Source organism: Chelon labrosus (genome assembly GCF_963514085.1).
Source record: "Chelon labrosus genome assembly, chromosome: 21".
Lineage (NCBI taxonomy): Eukaryota > Metazoa > Chordata > Actinopteri > Mugiliformes > Mugilidae > Chelon > Chelon labrosus.
This window is the reverse complement of record NC_140354.1, coordinates 23,875,449-23,896,708: the sequence shown is the minus strand read 5'-3', so window position 1 is coordinate 23,896,708 and position 21,260 is coordinate 23,875,449. Positions and strand designations below refer to the sequence as shown.

Genomic DNA, 21,260 nt, shown 5'->3' with positions numbered 1-21,260 from the left:
ATAAATCCAGATCAGTGTCCACATCCACACTGGACTGAATGTATGTGTCTTTAAACTGCATCAGTGAACTCCATCCCACTTCTGACCACCATCATCATCTTCATCACCAGTGCTTGACCTGCTCTAATAAGCTAACAGAGTTTTATTTTCCAGTGTTTAATAAACTTTGAGTGAACGCTGGTTTCTGACTTCATCTGTGTTTGTTTAGATCAAAAACAGAAACTGGTTTGAGTTTTCTTTACGTGCTCTTGTCAAACAGGAGAAACCATTCAGGTCTAATCTGAACACCTTGTAAATCTAACTTTAGACCTGAGGATCAAACTCAGACCGTCCAGGGTCCTGGTTCTGACTCCTCCTGCCTTCTACCTGCTGCCTGTTGGTGTCATGACTCATCTCCTCCACCAGAGGGAGTCAGAGCACCAACAACACCTGCAGCTCGCTGGACTCACACTTCACATTTGTTAAACTCCGCAAGGCATGCTGGGAGTATTTGTAGTGTGAGCACACCCAGGATGTTTGTAGAGTCCAGGTGTGAACACTGATCTGGTGTCAGTCCACATGTGGAGGTGGTCTGGGACACACGATGAGTCCTGGGTCACATTAAAGACCACCTACTCAACAGGGCTGATCTGAGGAAGAGGAGTTTAACTCCTTCATTCAACCACTAGTAGAAATGATCACATGAATCAGTGATGTCTGTTCATCAGTAATGAGAGACTTTTAAAAGATTCTGGTCTTGGAGCTGAGAACCAAACTAAACTAGAAACTAATCTGAACTAGAATCAACTCAGGAGATGATTCAATATGAGGAGGAGGAGGAAGAGGAGGAGGAGGAGGAGGAGGAGGAGGAGTGGGATGAGTTTGATTCTGTTGTTTAAAAACTTACCAGAGTTTGGTTCCCTCCCTTCCTCCCTTCCTTCCTTCCTTCCTTCCTTGTTTCTTTCTTGCCTGCTTCCCTCTTTCCACCGTTGCATCTTTTCCTTCCACTCTTCTTCTTCCCTCCTTCCTTCCCTCCTCCCTCCCTCCCATCCTTCCTTATTTCATTTCTTACTTCCTTTCCTCCTTTTCCTTCTTTCTTTCCTTCCTTACCTCCTTCCACCCTACCTACCTTCCTTGTTTCCTTTCATGCCTCCTTCCCTCCTTCCTTTCACCATTCTTTCCTTCTGCCCTCCCTTTCATGGTTCCTTTCTTACCTCTTTCCTCCTTCCATCCTTCCTACCTTCCTCCCTTCTCTCTTTCCTTGTTTCTTTTCTTACCTCCTTCCTTCCTTCTTTTTAGTTTTTTCCTTCCTTCCATCCTCCATACCTTCCTTCCCTCCTTGTTTCCTTTCTTATCTCCTTTCTTACCTCCTTCCTTCCTTCCACTTTTCCCTCCTTCCAAGCTCCCTCTGTTCCTTGTTTTCTTTCGTACCTCCTTCCTTCCGCCCTTTCTTCCTTCTTTCTTTCCTTCCTTACCTCCTTCCACCCTACCTACCTTTCATGTTTCCTTTCTTACGTCTTTCCTCCTTCCATCCTTCCTACCTTCCTCCCTTCTCTCTTTCCTTGTTTCTTTTCTTACCTCCTTCCTTCTTTTTTGTTTTTTTCCTTCCTTCCATCCTTCATACCTTCCTCCCTCTTTCCTTACCTCCTTCCCTCCTTCTTTCCTTCCTTCCTTCCACTTTTCCCTCCTTCTAAGCTCCCTCTGTTCCTTGTTTCCTTTCTTACCTCCTTCCTTCCTTCCTCCCTTCCTTCCTTTCAGATCTCCAGTGTTTGTTTGTGGAGACTCATTTTAATTAAGACCAGGTGTGAACACAGGTAATTAGAGATGAACAGGTGACTGACAGCTGTCTGCTCTAGTTCCCTATCGAAGAACAGAAAACTCATTTGAATGAGTTTCAGTAGATTTAAACTTGTTTTGATGCGGTGACAGTTGAGCACAGACAGGCTTCAGTCCACTGACACCGTCCCTCCTCATGTTAAGGTTTTAATTTAACTTTGAAATCAAATGTAAATCAGTCAGCTCAGAGCCTTTTAACGTACCAGAGCTCATCTCTGCTCTGAGTTCTGTTGGACACAGTTTCAGATTAAAGGTCAGCTCACATCAGAATGAAGAACAGAAACCTGAAGTAAGAAAGGAAGTGAAAAATGTTTTTAATAAACCCATGAATTCACACCGCGCAGTTAGCGACGACAAAACAGAAAATAAACGTGGTGACAGCACGTTGACTTTATTTATAAAGAAGCAACTGTTACAGCCGCTCAGAGAACAAGAAACACTGTCACATCAACCAACGAGTAAAAAAACATCTGGAAATACAAAAACAACAATCATCAATAGTGCAAATGAGCTTATTGAGTGTGTACCAAGCGTCGGCACACACCAGTGCATTCACTCCTCCCCTGTAGTAATGATGAATAGAAGACAGAATCTGCTGGTGAGTCGAGCAGCAAAACATGTTTCAGTGCATCTGTGTATTCTTTTATTTGTTCTGAGTCTCTTTGGAAGGGAATGTGTGGCGTAGTGTAAACGTGACGTCGCTCTACTGCCAGAGGATCCGACTGTCCTGCTGCTGGAGTCTCTCAAAGACCCCGTAGGGAATACACTGGTTCCACATCCTGATGGGACGAGACGAGACAAAACAACATGAGGAGGAGCAGGAGGAGAAGATCTGAGAGAACAGACAGAAAGCTCACCTCAGAGATTTAATCCTCTTACAGTTCTTCAGACTGGCTCCTAAACTCTGAGCTCCAACATCAGTCAGCTTGTTGTACTTCACACTGTGACAGAGAACAGACGCAGGGACCAATGAGTCAATGAGTCAATGTTTATTATAGATTTGTATGCATATATAAATCTTAAAAAATATATATATATTTATTATATGATTTTCTTCTTATTATTATTGGATATTTCAGTATATTTACTTGTATTTCTATTTGTCGTAGATTTATACATATGTCAATCATGTATATTTTTAATTATATGGTTTATTTTATTTATTTATTTATTTGTAGTATATTTTGAATTTGATACTTATATGATTTGATTTTATGTATTTAGATTATTTAAATATTTATTATTATTATTATTATTATTATTATTATTAGTAGTAGTAGTATATTTTGTATATTTACTTCTATTTCTATTTGTCATAAATTTATACATATGTCAATCATGTCTATTTTGAGTTATATGATTTTATTTTATTTATTTAGATTATTTAGATATTTATGGTTATTATTATTATTATTATTAGTAGTAGTAGTAGTATATTTTGTATATTTACTTCTATTTCTATTTATTGTAGATTTATACATATGCAAATCGTGTATATTTTTAATTAGATGGTTTTATTTTATTTTATTAGTAGTAGTAGTAGTGTTGGTAGTATTATTAGTATATTTACTTCTATTTCTTTTTCTTGTAGATTAATACATATGCAGATCTTGTAGATTTTTAATGATATAATTCTACTTTATTTATTTGATTTCTACTAGTGCTTTTTCAGGAGTGTGACTGAGTTATTATGTATTTTCAGGTGATGTCCCTGGTTGATTAATAAAGTCTATCTCAGTCTGAGTATAAAGTCTAAATTTACATCTAACCACAATCAGCTGATTTCAGTCAGTAATTATTAAAGATGTAAATAAGTGTTGACTCAGACTGTGTCCCAGACAGTGGCTCTGTGTTTTAGGGTTAATCATTAAATCCTGACACATGAGCCGACACATGAACACATGTCGGTGTAGTGAAAGGTGAAACGTGAACAGTGTGTGGTCTTACTCCAGGTCGGTGAGGGAAGCCATGTGTGGGAGAACAGCTGCTAAACTCTCCGCACCTTCGTCAGAAATCACATTACTGTAGAGGCTGGAAAAACAAAACCAGAGTCAGAGAGGGAAGTGAAAGAACTGTGGCTTCACCATGTGTGGGTGTTGTCATGTGTCTCCACATTAAATACCTTAAACAGTGCAGCCGGGGAAGCTCCCTCAGCGTGGACGACAGCTTGCTCACTCCCTGGTCTCCGATGCAGTTCTGGGACAGACTGGAAGTAGGGGTGGGAGGAGGGAGGGGGAGGGGGGGCACATTTAGTTTAACACAAATAAAGACGTCACCGTGTTCATGTGTTCATTCAGACGCTCTCTACTCACATTAGAATCTCCAGAGAACAGAGGGAGACCAGCGCAGACGCCAGCTTCTCTGCTCCTTCGTCTCCAATCTTACTGTTCTCCAGGCTGATGGAGGAAGAGGAGGAGGAGGAGGAGGAGGAGGAGGAGGAGGAGGAGGAGGAGGAGGAGGAGATGTCAGACACTACAGACACACAGTCCCATAAACATGAAGAGACAAACAGAACTAGAAGCTGTGAACACTTACTCCAGGTGCTGCAGGTTGTGGAGGCCTGGCAGCAGCTCCCAGAGCTGAGGGAGAGCCAGAGGACTGTGGTCTGGGCCCAGCCTAGAGAGGAAGGACACACCATCATCATCATCATCATCACCATCAGCATCAGCATTCATCCTTTCTATTTATAGTGTATATTTACTACAGTAGTGTATATTTATATTTATTGTAGATTTGTACAAATGCAAATCCTGTATATTTTTAATTATATGATTGTATTTTTAATTTTTATTTTATAATAAATAAAGAAATAAAATACAATCATATAATAATAATAATAATAATAATAATAATAATAATAATTTATTATTAAAATAAGTTATTATTATTTGTTATTTATTATAAAACAAATAAATACATTAATAATAATAATAATGACAATAATATATGGATTTATTATTAATAATTCATTATAAAGCGTCTCTGGTTTTATTCTAAGCGTCAGAGCTACTCACTCAAACTCCAGCTTGTGCAGCTCTTTGACTGCAGGTACGCCGTCTGCCAGGATGGAATCTGATTGGCTGGAGCTACGGTTGAGAATGACACACACACACACACGTCAGTAAAGTGCAGGGAGACGATCAGCTGCTGTGTCTCAGAGTCAGTCTGAATGTGTTTGTGCTACCTGTACCTGTCTGATATCCTCTTGTGCACGTGGATGTTGACCAGCTTGGCCAGGTGCTCTATGTGACACACCTGAGTGGCTTTCAGAGGGTGGATCTTGAACTTGGACACGGCCCCCTGCAGGAGCCCGTCATCACCCTCGTCCTGCTCCAGACGCTCCCAGAGGGTGATGACGTCGGCGATGCAAGCCCTGCAGAGGAGAGGGAGAGGGTCAGAGTCAGAGGAAACACCGGGACACTGACGACAACAAGGTATTAACTTTCTGATTATTATAAGAAGATGAATGTTCATGTAAACACAGCGACTGTTTGGATCTTTGAGCCCTGATGTTTAAACAAAGCTGCAGTTACCAGTCATCGCCACAGGGGCCGCCAGAGAGAACATTTAGGCTCATGTCAGTGCCACAGCTTCAGCCTGACTCTCTCAGGACTGGTTTAACCTGGGACCTCTGGTAATTTACAGTAATTACAGAGGTCCTCTATGATCTTAAGCCTGTGTCAATCATCCGTGTCTGTGACGTGTAAAGTAAAGTAGACGAAACGAATTCACAGAATGTTTCAAAAACAAAGGAGCTGGTTATCTGCACTAAGTGAAATCTGACAACAGCACCGGTTTGACTTGACTGTCAGCTTGTTGAAACGTTTAAATACCTTGGCACAGTTCTGGACAGCCAGATACACTTCTCAGAAAACACAGACTCTGTTTTTAAGAAACGTTCAGAGCGGCTTCAGACTGAGCTGTCTCAGTGTCTGTCCACTGATTCAGGAGCTTGTGTATACTGCACACATAGAGAGCGTCCTAACATGTCGTCTCTCTGCTTGGTTTAAGCTGCAAGAACAAATTAAATAGGACTGTGATAAATGGTAAATAAAACTGTGGGAAAATCACAAAAGTCTCTGACTCACATTTACACTGATAAGATAAGAGAATCCTGGCTGATAGCTCCAGTCCTCTTTGTAATTAGTTTGACCTTCTGAAGTCTGGGAGGCGTTATAGAGCTCCTCTGGTCAAGGGGGGGTTTAAAAAGTCCTTTAAAAAGTCCTTTATCCCTAACGTCACTGGCGACCAGTCCACATGCAGTGACTCAAACTTCCATCCACTGCTTTACTGTATTTATTATTATGTCAGTGTAAAGTGTCTGTCTTCTGTGTTGGTGAGCTGAAGACAAATTTGCATCCCGGTGGACAATGAAGTTCTATTCTATTCTATTCTCTTCTATTCTCTGTTTGTTGTTTTTAACAGTTTTGTTTCGTGCTCTGTTTCTTTTTTCCTGCCTCTTTTCCATCTTTTCCATCATGAAGCCCGTGTTAAACGTGTTATGCTGCAGACGTTCGGGTGCAAAGTCGAGACGTCTCTGCGTTAACATTCAGACTCATTTACATGAAAACGAGAAGCTCTAAACCATCAGAGGAACAAACACGTGAGGGACGATGAGACAGACGAGACGTGTGGCAGCACATTTAGACGTGGCGGCTTTACTTTAGAGACGCATTAATGTCTTGATCACATCAGTGGAGGTGGAGGTGGAGCTATGTATAGTTCTAAAAGGTGTAATATTAACTCTGACATGTACTGTACCGTAGTGGAAGTGGAAAGTCAGACTTCACTAAATTTAATCCCGTGTCAATGAGTCACACAAACCACAGATATAAGGAGGTTGTTTATGAATCACATGATGTCCTCAGGTAAAACTAACCCGTGTTAGTACGGCTTTAACAGATGCTTTAAATAATAAAACCAATACAGTGAGGACTAACTGATGCTATAAACCATACGCGTCAAACATACGGCCTGGGGGCCAAAACTGGCCCGCCAGAGGGTCTAATCTGGACCGCGGGATGAATTTGCGAATTGCAAAAATTACATAGAAGACATTAAGTGCAATTTTTCCAATAAAAGTAACCACTATTCCTAGGGTCCACACAGAGTTAGTGGACATAACACAACACTGAAACCTAGAACTAAACAGAAATTACTTTTCTTTTCCGTAAGAAACGTCCAGTCATTAAATGTAAACATTTTCAAAATGCACTTCTTTGCACTAAAACAAAGGGAAACATTTGGAGTTTTCATTATATATAGGTAAATATGCTATGGTGTTATTGGTCCGGCCCCCTTGACATCTAACTGGGCTGTATGTGGCCCCTGAGCTATAAACCATGGGCAGCATTCAGGACATGATCTCAGTCATTATGTTAAATATTTGAGCTAATTAACTAAACTAACCAATAGATAAACTCACAGTTTAAACTCTTAAACAGTGTCATCTCTACCTGTACGTGTTGATGTTGCTGAGGCCGACCAGAGATCTGAGTCCACTGATCTGTATCCCTGAGTCCTCCAGATCCAGACTGAAGCTTCTCCCGTCCTTTCTGGCCCGGTCCAGTGCGTGCTGCACGGTGAACACGTCCGGGGGGCTGAGGGGAACGCCGCGGAACGTCAGGACTTCTGGGAAGTTTGCGGCCAGGTGAGACACCAGGCGTGCGCTGCCAGCGACCCTGCTGCTGTCATCATGGGTGAAGCTGGCCTCGTAAACATAGTGACACGCCTCCAGGACCTGGGACGGGCTCAGGTCCCCATAGGACAGGCCCTCCATGTGCTTTAGTACTAACGCCTGCTTGCTGACCAGCATGTCTCTGCAGGACGTATCCGTCAGTGAATGGAGCCTCTGAAGCTCCGTCCTGTTGTGGAAGAGGAGGCCGACTGCTAGACGCTGAGTGAGCTCCAGCTCCTCCCTCTGAGGCCGCCGCCGGACCTTGGATCCCAGCTGGAAGGGGAGGGTCTGGAGGAAGGCCCGGTCTGAAATGGTCCTGAGGAAACAGAAAGAGAGAGAGAGAGGTTCAGGAAAATGTTGCAGCACAGTGAAAGTGAAAGTGGACAGAGTCTAAGTAAACAATGAGAACAGAGGAAATGTTTGCTCAGTTATCTCAGTGTTTGTTTTTACCTCGATAATGAAAGATGCACAGCTGCCACATAGCTCTGAAGGAATGGGTTGGCCCACAACAGGATGTGAGAATCAATGATGTCCACAGTGTCCTTCCTCTCTCCTCCTCCTCCTCCTGTCTTCCCACCACTGGGGACAGAAGGCCTCGTCGTCCTCAGGGGATGAGACAGGAGGAGTCCCAACCTGAGGCCAAACTCCTGGAGTTTGGCAGACATGGCCGGTCCCGTGGGAACGATGGTCGAGTTTGCTTTGACCCCATCCCAGGCCAAAGAGCCCAGCTGGGCCAGCAGCTCTCTGTCCTCCGTTCTACCTGCTTCCCCTCCAACACCCTCGGCTGTCTCCTCGTCCACTGTGTCCACCTGTGTCTCTTGCTGTTTTGTCCTCCTTCCTCTTTGGGACCTTTGTTTGTGGCTCCTCTTCACCTGAGAACTATTTGAGATTTCTGGCTGCGACTCTTTTACAGGAGCTTGTGTTTCAGTGTCTGACCGTGGTGTCCTCTTACCGTCTTTTTCCATTTTCAGACGCAGCACCTCATGACAGAGCCCAGTTAAAGTCCTGGGCAGGACGTCCAAACCTTTGGACTGCTCTAAAACCAAACACACCAAGCGACACAGTCCGGGGTTCCAACAGAGGAGATGAAGGTAGCTGCTGCTTCTTAAGAGGTCGAGGACGGACGCTCTGAGGACAGGATCAGTGAAGTACTGGGATAAATACGTCTCTACATGGGTCGGGGTAAAGCCACACACCTCCAGGAAGCTGTCTGCACGGCGGAGCAGCTGGTTGGCGGTGCCTCTGGGCCGGCTGGACAGAAGGAGGGTGCAGCCTGGAAGTAAGATCCTCTGGAGGATGGCAGAGTAGAGCTGTCTCACTGTGAAGGTCTGTGCTTTGCTGTCCCTCTGCAACGATGTCACCAGGTCTTTCTCTTGGGTCTGAAGAAGAGTTTCAAAGTCGCGCAGCTCATCAAACCCGTCGAAGACGATGAGCACGCATTTGGGCGCCGCGGTGATCTGAGCGTACACCGCCTCCGGGTCCGTGCAGGAGGAGGCGAAGGAGGAGAGGCTGAGCAGGAGCGTCTGGAGGCTGTAGACGGGCTCCGTCAGCGTCAGCCCTTTGCCGTCTAACAAGAAGACAAAGTCAAACTGAGGGACGGCGTCTCTGGACCAGTCGAGACACAGCTTCTTGATCAGGGTGGTTTTTCCCATGCCGGCGTTGCCAAACAGCAGCATGTAGCGCTTGGATTTGTCTCCAGCTGAGCCTTCGAAGATCTGAAAATGAAAATACAGCCGCATGGTTTACATCTGACGGCACAACCCAACAAACAGGTGTTTATCTTTATTCTAGTGTTTTTACTTTACCTGGCTGAGTCCCAGCGAGCTCTTCTGCCGGTCTGTGTCTCCCATGATGACGAGGTCCTTGTCCAGACATTTGTTTGTGTTTTTGTTTGTGTTTTTGTTTGTGTTTTTCACTGAGCGAAGAACCTCCCTCTGGTTCACGTTCACGTCCACGTAGTGTGAAGTCAGGCTGAGGCCTTCCTCCATCTCCTGGCACGTTTGGCTAACGCGGGCTTTGGCTTCCTGGATGTAGTCCTTAACAGTCTCTGAAAGACAACACGACCGGATATCAGGATGTTCCTTCACACAGAATGAGTCGTTTAAAAGAGCTTTAAAAACATGTTGTACTCACGTGGGAGATCAAGAACGGGGGAGACAGTGGGAGACTGAGGAGGGGGTGAGTCCTTACATGGGGACGTCTCTGAAATGAAAGAAATCATGATGTATCATGACAGAAACTCAACGGAGGAATTTATCCACAAGGGCGAAGGATGAGGTGGATACCGATGCTCACCATTAGTGGGGGAGAGAGGGAAGGCACAAGGGGGAGACATGGCTTTGCTGGCCGTGTCAGAGAGGGAACCTGGGGGAGATGAACTCATCTGGACCGGTGCTACTGCTCCGTCCACTGTGAACACAAGAGACGGTGTTATTTAAGAAAGGCAGGACCAAAGCCGGTGTGAGTCCTCTGCAGACATGAAGACACATGAAGACACATAAAGACACATACATGAAGACACATAAAGACACATAAAGACACATAAAGTAGAGATTATGTCACTGACCTGGGGACAGAGGAGGCACTTGACGAGTACAGGGCGGTGACGAAGTAGGAACTGTATTAGAGACAGGGATCAGTTACACAACAGACTTTATATTAGTCAGACATCACTGACATAAAGTCAACACAATATAAACAGAAACAAACTGAATTGATGAGATGAATCAGAAACACTTCTTCATAGTAGCGGGTTGTAAAGTCATTAAATGCAGAATGTTGTGAATTAAACTCATTCAGTGTCATTCATTAAATTCAAGTGGTTCTCTAAAGGTCCGTATCATACTCTAAGTTATTAGAACTAGACCACGCCCCAGATCGTTCTGTATAAAGGTGCATTCCAACGCTCCCTATCTCTGTTTGTCTCGGTTCTCTAACCCCACCCTCCTCTTCCCTCTCTTTTCTTTTCATTTCTTCCTCCTTGGACCAGGACCTGAAGCTTCCTGAGATGTGCCCCCACCCTGAGTCTCACTGCCTGGGTTCCTCAACCATCATCAGTCTACACATTCCTCCCCCTTCGTGTCTTCCCTTCGAAACTTTTTCATCCCTTTCCCTAAGACGCCTTTTCATCCCATCCCCTTCGATCCTTTTCATCCCATCCATCTCTCTCACGTCCTGTCTACCAATAGACTTCTTTGCATCACTTAACCCGTGGTCTTTGTCAGTGAATGATGGAGCCCTGCGAGACATTACAGTCCAGTAGGACCAGGTCTAAAACAGTGGAATAAAAACTTAGCAGTCTGCAAAGATGCCTGTGGACATTTCTTCAGTTATTTTATGTCTGTGGCAGCTAATCATAGCTATACTCAAGCCACACCTCTTAGAAGATCACATTTCACGGTCTTCAACATCTTAGCTACAGTGTCAACACAAACTGAACACGATAAGCTCCACAGACAGGAATTCATTCAGCAGAACAAAGCTGAAAACAGTTTGCTGTGTGAGTACAAGACTGACCTAATATATACGTTGGAGAAGCAGCTGTGTTGGGGAGTGGGAGCCTTATTACAGGAGGAGGGGGAGACAGTCGGACGACCTGATACCCAGGAGCATCTGGGAGAGTGATGAACTGAATGGGGATGGGAGAGCCTGAATGGGACGGGTAGATGTGGAGGATTCTCTGTGGAGTTGTGGCATTTCCTCTCACGGTCTTTGCTGGACTTGACTCTGATCCTGTAAAACAACCAGAGCAAACAAGTCGTTGTTGACCTTGAACTGAGGAAAACAAACCGGCGGTCCAAGATTAGAGTCATTACAGATACGGAGACGTGAAGGAGCAACAACAGGAACAACAGAAGTCTGAAACATTCAAACAACAGGAACAACAGCTCGGTCTGGATCTCTAAGAACTGTACGCAATGCGTTGCAAAGATATCTACTGAAGTCAGCATTCTAACAAGCTAGGACCAGCCTGTCTGATCTTGCAGCAGATAACCTGGAGCTCTTGGCTAGCAACCTTTGAATAGCATGTTGGTTTTTGATAGGTTTTATGATGCAGTTTGGCAGTGAAAGACACAAATCAGCTGATCAGACGTCTACGTGGCGGTACAGATGAAATAAAGTCGAGCTGAGCTCCGTTCAGGGTCTGGAGGATCTGCTTCGTGTTATTTCTGCACCGACACTGATTGAGTTGCTTTAGATGGACGTGGTGAAAGTTTTGATCGGACTGAGAAGTAACGATCTAAAACAAACACTGACGTGACCTGGAGGAAGCGAGTCGGGCCACAGTTCTTCTTTTAATTCATCAGCGTGACCTCTCTTCTCTTTACTCCAAACAAACTAAACTTCCTCTTGTCTGTGTTTCTGTGCCACGAAGGAACCAAGTCAAGCATGACCGACGAAAAAGAGAAAGTGATGGGGGGGGGGGGGGGGGTGTTGTTTGTAGATGTTTTGGACTGTTTTACTTCTTTCCTTCATGAGCCAGGTGACTATTCATTATCGGCCCTAAAGTTTAAAAAGTTGGCACAGTCACAAATACTGACCTTGAACGGAGGCTGGCTCAGACTGTGCCTCTTTGGTTTTTGGTTTACCTGCAAGAGTTGAAGAGCCGAGGTTACAACACGGCACTAGAAACACAATAAAAACACAATAAAAGACATTAAACGATGAACCAGTCTGAACACGCTGCTGCTGCGTCAACAGGATTTAGATCCATAACCAGCACCATGTCACCGCGCTGGCAGCCTTTAATCTGCATTCATTTCCATGTGCTATGAAAATCAACTGTGAGTCACCTGAACAACAAACTCAATATCACAATGACATAACTGGAAACCAGCGAGAGTATGAAGTGATCTTAATCAGTGAAAAGGTGAGCAGACGTGTTTTATGTGAAGTCATTTGACTAGAACATGTGAAACCACAGCTGATGTTATAAACAGCAGCTCTGCCTCAGACTGAAGACGTTCGGCCATTATGAGGCTGTAAAACACAGAGAATTAACCGTCTTCAGCCGTCCTTGGCTGGTTTGGTGCATGAACCTGAACTCTGGAGCTATAAACACTATAAACAGTACAGCAATAAACCACCAGATATGAAATAGGCTGAACACCAAGAGGAGAATGTGGCGGTTGTTTTTGTCACGGTGTCCCTTTTTTGAAGTGGGACAGTCAATAAAAATCAAAGGTTTGGTCACCTGGTGCTTTCTGCCTTTTGGACCTGGGTGTCTTATCTGGACGCAGGTGTGTCAACTGATCTGAGGACGAGAAAAAAAATGACGCATTAACAAATTATAGTAAATTAAATTAGTAAAAAGTGTAACGTAACCCTGCGTTTAAAACAGAAACTCTCTCGTCTGTCAGTTCTCTCCAGCGAGTAAAAGCTACACCTTCCTCTTCCTCTTTGCAGCATTTCTTTATTTATCTGGAACATCACAAAACCTTCTTCGTTGCTTCCTTTATTTTTTCTTCCTAACAACCAGAGACGATGAATTCATGGAACCCAGGTTACACTCATAACTCTCATTTCTCCTCCCTCACTAGCTGCTGTAGGTTTTTCTGGTTGCTTTAAGGAGCACCGTACAGGTTGTGCATTTAAACACTGGTTTTCTACCTCTTTTTCTTTTCCCCCTGGTTTTGTCTGATAGTTTGGTGGTGTATCTCTGCTGGGGGCTGTCGGCGCCGGGCACCTCCGTCAGTAGAGGAAAGTCACCTGAAGTCAAAAAGAGGAAGTAAAGGAGTCAGTGAAGCAGACACGGTAACCAGAAATAATCGTTCTTCTCAAGCATTTTAGTACAGAACTGGAAAATGTGGCTGCGAAGATTAAGAAAACATCCTGAAGTTTCCAAAAAAAGGAAGTGACTGTAAAGCTGCCACTCAAAACAAGATTAGCAAGTTTTTGCTTCCTGGAGACTATTAAAATCTCTAAATGAAACTTGCACCAAAAATGGTTCAGATAGAAAGTTTATGTTCGTTTCTGGCAACTCCCAAAAAAATGAAATGTAAAGAGAAGAGTCTTACTGATGTCATCTGTAGACGTAAACCAGGGATCACCGAGGAGCACGTCTGTGTCTGCGTGAGGAAACGTATTAAAAGTATTAATTATTATTATAATTATTATTATTATTATTATTATTCTATGTGATATGATAGACTAGACAGTGAACAGTGAACATGAGTGTGAGTCTTTGCTGTAACTTACTCAGGTAGTTATCATCCAGGTATTCAGATAAATCATCTAAAACACAAATAATAAACATCATCAGACTTTTGTTTCCCAGTAAACACTTTCAATTCCACATTTCACTGGAGCGTCTGCTCTGATACTCTTTTGATTCATGCTGGACATGTCGTCAGCGTCAATCAAGAAAACAAGGATGTGTTCCACTTTAGAGGGTTTGTACATCTCTTTTCTGAAGGATAAAAAAAAACTATTAACCTTTTATGTTTATGTTATGATGCAAGTGCATCTGACGTATTTTCATAATTTTGGAATTCACAAGAAACAACTCATGGTTCAGATAAAACAGGGAAAATGTAGCAGGAGGTTCTTTTACTTCCTCATTTCTCTTGAATCTCTTACAAACTTAGTTTATTTCAAATTATTCATTCATTAACTGCTTGTCCTCAGCTGTCATTGCACGAGAGGCCAATCTAGAATCACTAATGAACCTAACGACACACAGTCACAGCGTGGGAAAACAATGCAAAGACCCAGAAGAAGATTCAAACCGTCTTGCTGGGTAGCATCAGCGCTAACCACCTCACCCACACTGTGCCGCCCTCATTCTGAGCCTGAAGCCTCCAAAAATAAACACTCAACCCCAAGCAGTACCCAGCTCATGTATGAGGTCCCGTCTGCTAGACACCGACGGGACAGTCAGTAACTTAACATTTAAGTCCAGTTTATTTATAAACCACAAACACCAGTTAAAATAGTCTAAAGATGCTTTAGAAGCCTGAAGGTTAGCTCTGTAAATAGATAAATAGAACTGGGTGTCATCTGCGTAGAAACTGACATTTATGCCGTTTTGTTCTGATATTATTGGCTAAGGAAGGCGTGTATGATGAGAAAAGGCCCTAGCACAGAACCATGTGGAACCCCTCGACTCCAAACTGGAATCTTCTAAGGTTCTAATTAGTGTAGTGCTGTTTTGTTCCTGGATATTTTCCTGTTAACTGAAGAAGTACCAACCTGGTAGATCTCCAAAGTCAGAGGGGATTATAATGTCCGGATCCACTTCCTGCATCTTGGCATCTTGGTACAAACACACAGAGTACAACAGTTACTACAGTATTTTAATGTACTGACACATAAGGACAATGAGAGCTCTGTTACAGTATGAATCTTTTTAGGCAACACCAGGCCTATTGTGTCACTCCTATCCTCCTGTTTGTGGTTTTTGTTTTTGTTGCAATCAAACTTTGCACACGTTCCCATATTCTTCTTTGCTGATTTCGCTAAACACAGGAAGGTTTTAAGGTCATAAATCATCGTAGTCATCATCGTTTGCCGTCTCTCATGCTCTACCGACGCCACAGAGCAGAAGTTTCACCAAACTTTTTTTTTTTTTGGCTCAGAGACAAAGAACGCAACAGGAAGCTGGTCGTGCCAACAGCCACCACCCTGAACAATGGAATTGGTTTTCCTTCTAAAAGTCACACAGCACCATGTCTGTGTTTTATTTATTCCATATCATATTTAACAAGCAGCTCCTTCTGCTGAGTATCCACCAACGAACCTGCACCTTACCAAACCACTTTTACAAGAATATCCACCTGAAGTGGCGTCTCTATTTGTAAGAAGAAACCAGGAAGAAAGGAAGAAATCTGCATAATAACACAGATGTGATAGTACTCATGCAGGGACTAGTTGTCTCATCCGTCTGGAGGATGTCTGCAGCAAAGCAGTGATTTGAGGGACAGAAACGTTAATACGACGTCCGGTTCAGTTTGACTCAGAGTTTCTCACATTTCTCTCTCTCTCATTATTCATAAACTAAAATACACAAAACTACAGAAATAAATCAATCAGGACGCAGAGAGAACTCGGCAACGTGAGAGGAATGTGGAGAAGAGTGAAGGAAGTGATAAACAGCTTGGGTTCAGCGTCACTAATAATGGACGCGTGGCCTGTTTTAAAGTGAAAGACACTTCTTGGTCTGATTGTTAGTCCATCAGATGAGTCTGATAACTAATGTCTGTGTGGTCAGATATTAAACAGAGGGGAGACTCCCTAAGCTTTACTCCTATTGATGGGTTTCACTTGAACGCTTCATACTTTTGTATGATCCGGATCAAACTGAGCTCTAGAAAACAATGAGACGCCATTGCTGCTGAAACTACAGCGTAGGCTCATGACTCATCACCTGGATACAGTACAATAAATAAAACTAACTCAGGCAGGTAGACACAACACCTTCAGAGTTACATAATAAGACAAAAAAGACAGTGAGGCTTTATCGGGACGATTAGGATTTAAGACGTATTCTTTAGGAAAGAGTCGACCTGCGACGACTGGGAATGTTTGACCAAGAACCAGATTTCCAGTTTCCTGATCCACGGAGCCCTTTGTCTGTTCACAGGACACAAGCTGCCGCATTAACTTTACTTTTGAGATCTGCTTTGAGCTCATTTGTAACCTGACACTACAGAAAGTAAAAAAAGAAAAAGCCAACAGCATGGCAGCAGACTGAAGTGTGTCTCTGCTGCATGTGCACTCATCACAAACTGGAGTTTTCTGAGAAGTCAGATCAGTGCAGTTGATCAGAAATCCCCCCAGACACCCACCATGGTTCCCCTACAGCCACTAGATCATTAAAGTCAGTTCCTCATGCACCATTTCACACATTTCATGGGGGGGGCATGTTATGATAGTGGGCTACACCCACACAAAGAACTACAGTGGTGCGTAATGGAGCTGCCTCCTCGGTGATGGCCGACGACTGTTGGTGTAAACTCAATAAAATAAAACTTCGACTCTTCTCAAACTCATTTTAACTTCCACTGATAATTAATTCGAATTAAAAAGAAGCTGAAAATCAATTTGATCTTTGGAGATATTTTGTTTTCTGCTGCGTAACGACGCATCTCATAAATAACGCTTTTACTACTGAGTCATTCATAAAAAAAACTAACAAAAAATTATTTAAATTATTTATAAAATGACTCATACAGTTGTAATAAACCGAGAAGAAGGGGAACCCCCTCCCTCCCTACATGTTTTTCTATCCAGCCTGACGCTCGTGTAAAGGCGCAGACTCCAGAGCTGCAGGATCATCTTTACCTGGATCGTTCCTCTGGATGATGAACTCCTCTGGTGAATACTTCCACAGCATTAAACTCCAAGCTGATGTACTTTACATCCACGCCGCTGAAGCCCTCGCGTCCTCAGATGACCTGCACATGCAGCCAGTGCACTGCGCTGCGCACAACCTGATCGGTCTAACAACAAACTCTTTTACTTTCTCTTTGGCTAAATGCGCAAAATAGAGGCGAGAGGCCGAGGGAGGCGGATGCTCCCCGGGACAGGGGACCACGAGCAGCACAGCTGAACTATAAAGCATCAGCTCACAGGACGCTCAGAATAAATCAGCAACGAGTTTAAGACTGAGAGGAAGGAAAGAGTTCACACCTCCGTGACCTCAAAGGCTCATATTTAGAAGGTTCTGAAGTCAGTGAGTCCATGATACTACGACCACACCTACACAGATACAGTCACAGAGCATGAAGCCATCACCCGGATCAGCTGTTTGAACCTGAAATCTGTCTAAGAGGAAATATCTGAAGGCAAACCTCCGTGCTTTTAGTTTTATTAGTTTTGTCCTCTAAGATAATTCATCTTAAAGTTTTACATCATTTGACTCTTTCAGGGTTTTCTCTTAATAAATTGAAGTTAATGATTAAAACTAGAACTCGGAGAATCCTAAAGCTTTTAGATGAACTTAGTTCTCTTCTGTTAATATTTTACTTGCATCAACACAAATCTACTTGTTTTCAAGCTTCTTGGATGAGACTGAGATTTACTCGTCTTGTTCTATTTTTGCTGATATCTAAAAGTTTCTGCAGTGCTTAAATCTCATTTCTAACTGATCTAAATATATTATTATGTAACTCCATTGTCTTTTCTGTCCGCCGCCTCCTGACGCCCGCGGCCGGCGGTTGTGTTGATGTTTTGCCCCCTGAGGCCTGGCAGGTGTTTTTCTGTTGTTCTAGTTCAGTTTGTGTGACCAGCTCCCTGAAGGAAGTGGCAGTTATCAGATGGAAAGTACCGGCGCTACCTGTTCACTGCTGCCAGCAGATTAATTGGAGTGTGCCAACCCGCCTCACCACCATTACATCACACACCATCACCTGCTTCATACCAGCTCCTCCAACACAAACAGAGGCAGAGAGAGAGAGAGAGAGAGAGAGGGCAGGACATAAAGACAAATAACTAAGCGCTCCGTCTCTCTGTGTTGGTGCATCATAACCAACCAGCATCATTGGTTGTTCTGAGAAATGAAGGGCAGTAGATCAATAATAACCTTCAGCAGACTCCACCCAATGAAACTGCACCTTTGTCCTGGACTTAGTCATTTACAACCGACCTGATAAACATTAAAAGAGTGGAGACCTTTGCCAGAACTCTGACTGTGTTTACCGAATTCCTTCACCAGCTGCCTGTAACCTGCAAAACAAATCTGAGGATTAATCTTTGGTAACGTTAACGTGGTGCAGAGACGCCTGAAGCAGCAGATCTAAAAAAATAAAATAGTTTTCTTCTCCTGACGGCTACAGTCAGGTCCATGCATGCATTTAAGACTAAAGAATCCACAGTGACGTAAAGAACGTGTTCACATCTAAACTGGAGGAGGATGTTTAGGTCTGTTTGTTCTTGCAGGGGCTCAGAAGCTGTTTCAGGGACAGATGTGGGATGTGAAGCAGGTCACCTTCAGGATGCAACCACCCAACACACCCACCAGAGAGACAGCAGGAGGACCGGGGGTTTAAATCAGCCCCAGGAGGACACGCTGCCGAGCTCAGCCACATGAAAAGACCTGGACGTCCACAGACCACAATCTCAGGAGCAGATCTCTGCTGAAGAAAAAACGCTTCACAACATCCAGACGACTCTAACAGAGGTCAGAGCATCATCATCCAGGTCTACGGTCAAGAGAAGACCACAAGGTGCAAACTAGTTACAAGCCTCAAGAGCAGGAAGGACAGATTAGACTAGACACCATCTAACGTGAACAACCAGGGACAACTCCATCATCTAAGGCTTCCAGAGGATCTCTAGTGTTAACTGATGATGTGATGGATGAACCCGGTGCTTCACAGTCCAGATGGAGGTGAAGAAGACCTGATCTCAACCTGAGACTAAACTAAAGGAGCAAACAACGCCTGGAGACGGCTCCAGTAAAGGATCTGAGTGATTTAAAATCCTGGAGTGTGTGTGAACACGTAGCATCTGCATTAGATCCCTGTATGTTTGCTTTGCAGCTGAAATAAATGATGTAAAAACAGGAAGTGAACCTCAGCTTTACTGAGACTAATGTCAAGTGACAAGAGACTAACCGGACGATGGACAGATGAGACATGAGACAGACACTGAGTTAAGATGTGTTTAAATCCTCTTTTCCCTGATTCTGATTCTTTCTCTCAAAGACTTTTATTCATGCATTACGTTCTGATGAGAGTCCTCATGGAGTTTCCAGTAATTTCCCAGTTGATATTTTAAACCATAAAGGGATAGGCAGAGGCGTGTAGAGCCCTGGCCTATTGTTTGCTTTTCCTCAGCCATGGAAAAACTCAAACTGAAACTGAAACTATGGCCCAGCCTATCTACCAAACCAGTCCAGGCATTCGCCCAAACAGAGAGTCATTCCTGTCTCACGCTGCACCGCGCTGACTCGAGGCTGCAGAGACATGCAAGCAGACTGAAAAGGAAAGTACCTGGAGAGCCAGAGCCAACAGTTGTGGCTTCACAGTTGTGTACACACATATTAATGAGAGCGTGTGCAGAGTTCCTGTAAATCTTGACATTTAATGTGAAAGAGAAGTTACTGAAATAAAAAAGAGAATGAAAAGCTCTATGATGATTTGTAAACTCACCCCAGAGTGAGTCCATATTGTCTCCTGCGTCTGTCTCCATGCTGCACATGGTCCTGGCGAAACTCTCCAGATACTCTGTAATCCCTGCTGTCAGGCTGTAATCTGCTGTTAATGTGTCTGCAGTGAAAACACACAGGTGTTCTGTGTCGGCCGTCCTGTCGTCCGTCCAGCAGACGACCTCGTGGCCCTGCAGCTTATTGTTAGTGTGCGTCGCTGCTCCAAAGCTTCTGAAGGGATCCATGTTCAGTCCGGCTCCTGGATCCAGGCTCAGGTCCATGTCCATGAAGTCCAGCTCGGTGCACAGAGAGATGCCATCGGTCAAGTCCAGCGTCCTGTAAGAGGCGGCGAGCTGAGCTTCCTCCTCCACGTCCAGAGCAGAGCAGGGTGTGTTTTCACCTGACGGACAGGCTCCAGTCAAACAGGGAAGCAGAGGCAGCAACATCCTTCGTCCTCTGTCCCAGTGCTGCCACAGAGGGACAGCTATCCTCCGAGTTACCTCCTCTAACCACTCCTTCTCAGCCTCCAAATTCCCCTTCTTCACTCTTTCATTATCACTCCCACAGGTCTGCAGTGATTCTGAACCTCTCAGCAGCTCACTCATCCTGCTCAGTGTCTGTGTAGGAAGGTAGTGTTTGTCCACTGTCGCCTGCTCCCCCGGTCCCAGGTGATTCACCTGAGAGCCGACTCTGTTCAGTTCATCAGGCTCACACTCTGACCCGCGTCTCCTGTCCCAGCTGAGGTGACGGTCCGAGGTGGGCCCTCCAGAAACAAACCACCCGTCCAGCTCTTCCTCCAGCTCCCCGTCTAGCGGCTCAGGTGTGAGGTGCTGCAGACTCAGGCTCCTGCTGTAAGCCTCCGAGATGATCCCTTCCTCCACCAGACCCCGGAGCAGAGCCCAGAGCTGGACGGGGGACGCCGAGGTCAGAGCCAAACGCACTTCTTCCAAAACCTCCTTGAACTGAGCCATGGCGACCACGTCTGCCTGACCGCCGCTCATCCGACAAGAGGCACCTGCTAGCAGAGATGGTCGACTTTATTATTTCTCTTAAAGGGAGATTTTTTATCCGGGAGGCGTTCTCATCAAGAGGGAGGTGTTTGTGTGTTTGGAGGGACGGCCTTTTCATAAAGTGCATGTGAGAGACAGTTTTATAGATCCGATTTTTCTTATTAGGAAGTGAGGTTAGATTGTGCCCACACAGGGATTGTTTCAGTTTCACAGTTTCATCACAGCTTCTCTCAGCTTGCAAAACCAGTTGTTTTTAGCTTTGCAGTGGTCAAATGGAAACAAACTTTCAACATTTACACACGACTCAAGAAAAACCCCGTTTGTTTGTTTGTATCAGGAAGGTAAATCATGTGGTCACGGTGCTGCAGGATGCTCGAGAGAAAGTGTGCAAACCACCAGAAGCAGTGATCGAGTCTCATACATTCGTCACATTCACAGTGGTTTGGTTAAACTGTGAGGCGCACAGGCCCAGGGGTATTATGGGTAATGACCCCGCTCCGATTCTCAGTCACGACAGTTTAAAGACTTCATTTAAAATAAATAATGGACAACAGAGATGCTGCTAAAACCTTTAATCAGTACTATTACTGTATATAATATTACTTAAGACTTTAACAGTGAAAGTATTAACATCAAACTATTCTTAGAGTACATAAAGTTCACAACAATG

General features: G+C 44.2%; 1 protein-coding gene across 1 annotated transcript; it reads right to left on the bottom strand.

Annotated features, from left to right (window-relative positions):
* Positions 1-2,146: 2,146 nt before the first annotated feature.
* Positions 2,147-20,584, bottom strand: ciita (class II, major histocompatibility complex, transactivator). The gene is made up of 22 exons (XM_084571101.1): positions 19,585-20,584; positions 14,684-14,746; positions 13,691-13,726; positions 13,510-13,560; positions 13,103-13,201; positions 12,687-12,746; positions 12,034-12,081; positions 11,009-11,224; positions 10,059-10,109; positions 9,788-9,901; positions 9,626-9,694; positions 9,298-9,539; positions 7,943-9,207; positions 7,272-7,808; positions 5,006-5,188; positions 4,830-4,901; positions 4,351-4,431; positions 4,128-4,211; positions 3,938-4,021; positions 3,763-3,846; positions 2,673-2,756; positions 2,147-2,594 (listed from the first exon to the last, which is right to left on the bottom strand). The coding sequence occupies exons 1-22, from the start codon at positions 20,579-20,581 to the stop codon at positions 2,519-2,521; spliced, it is 4,596 nt and encodes a 1,531-aa protein (XP_084427227.1). The 5' UTR covers positions 20,582-20,584; the 3' UTR covers positions 2,147-2,518.
* Positions 20,585-21,260: the final 676 nt, after the last annotated feature.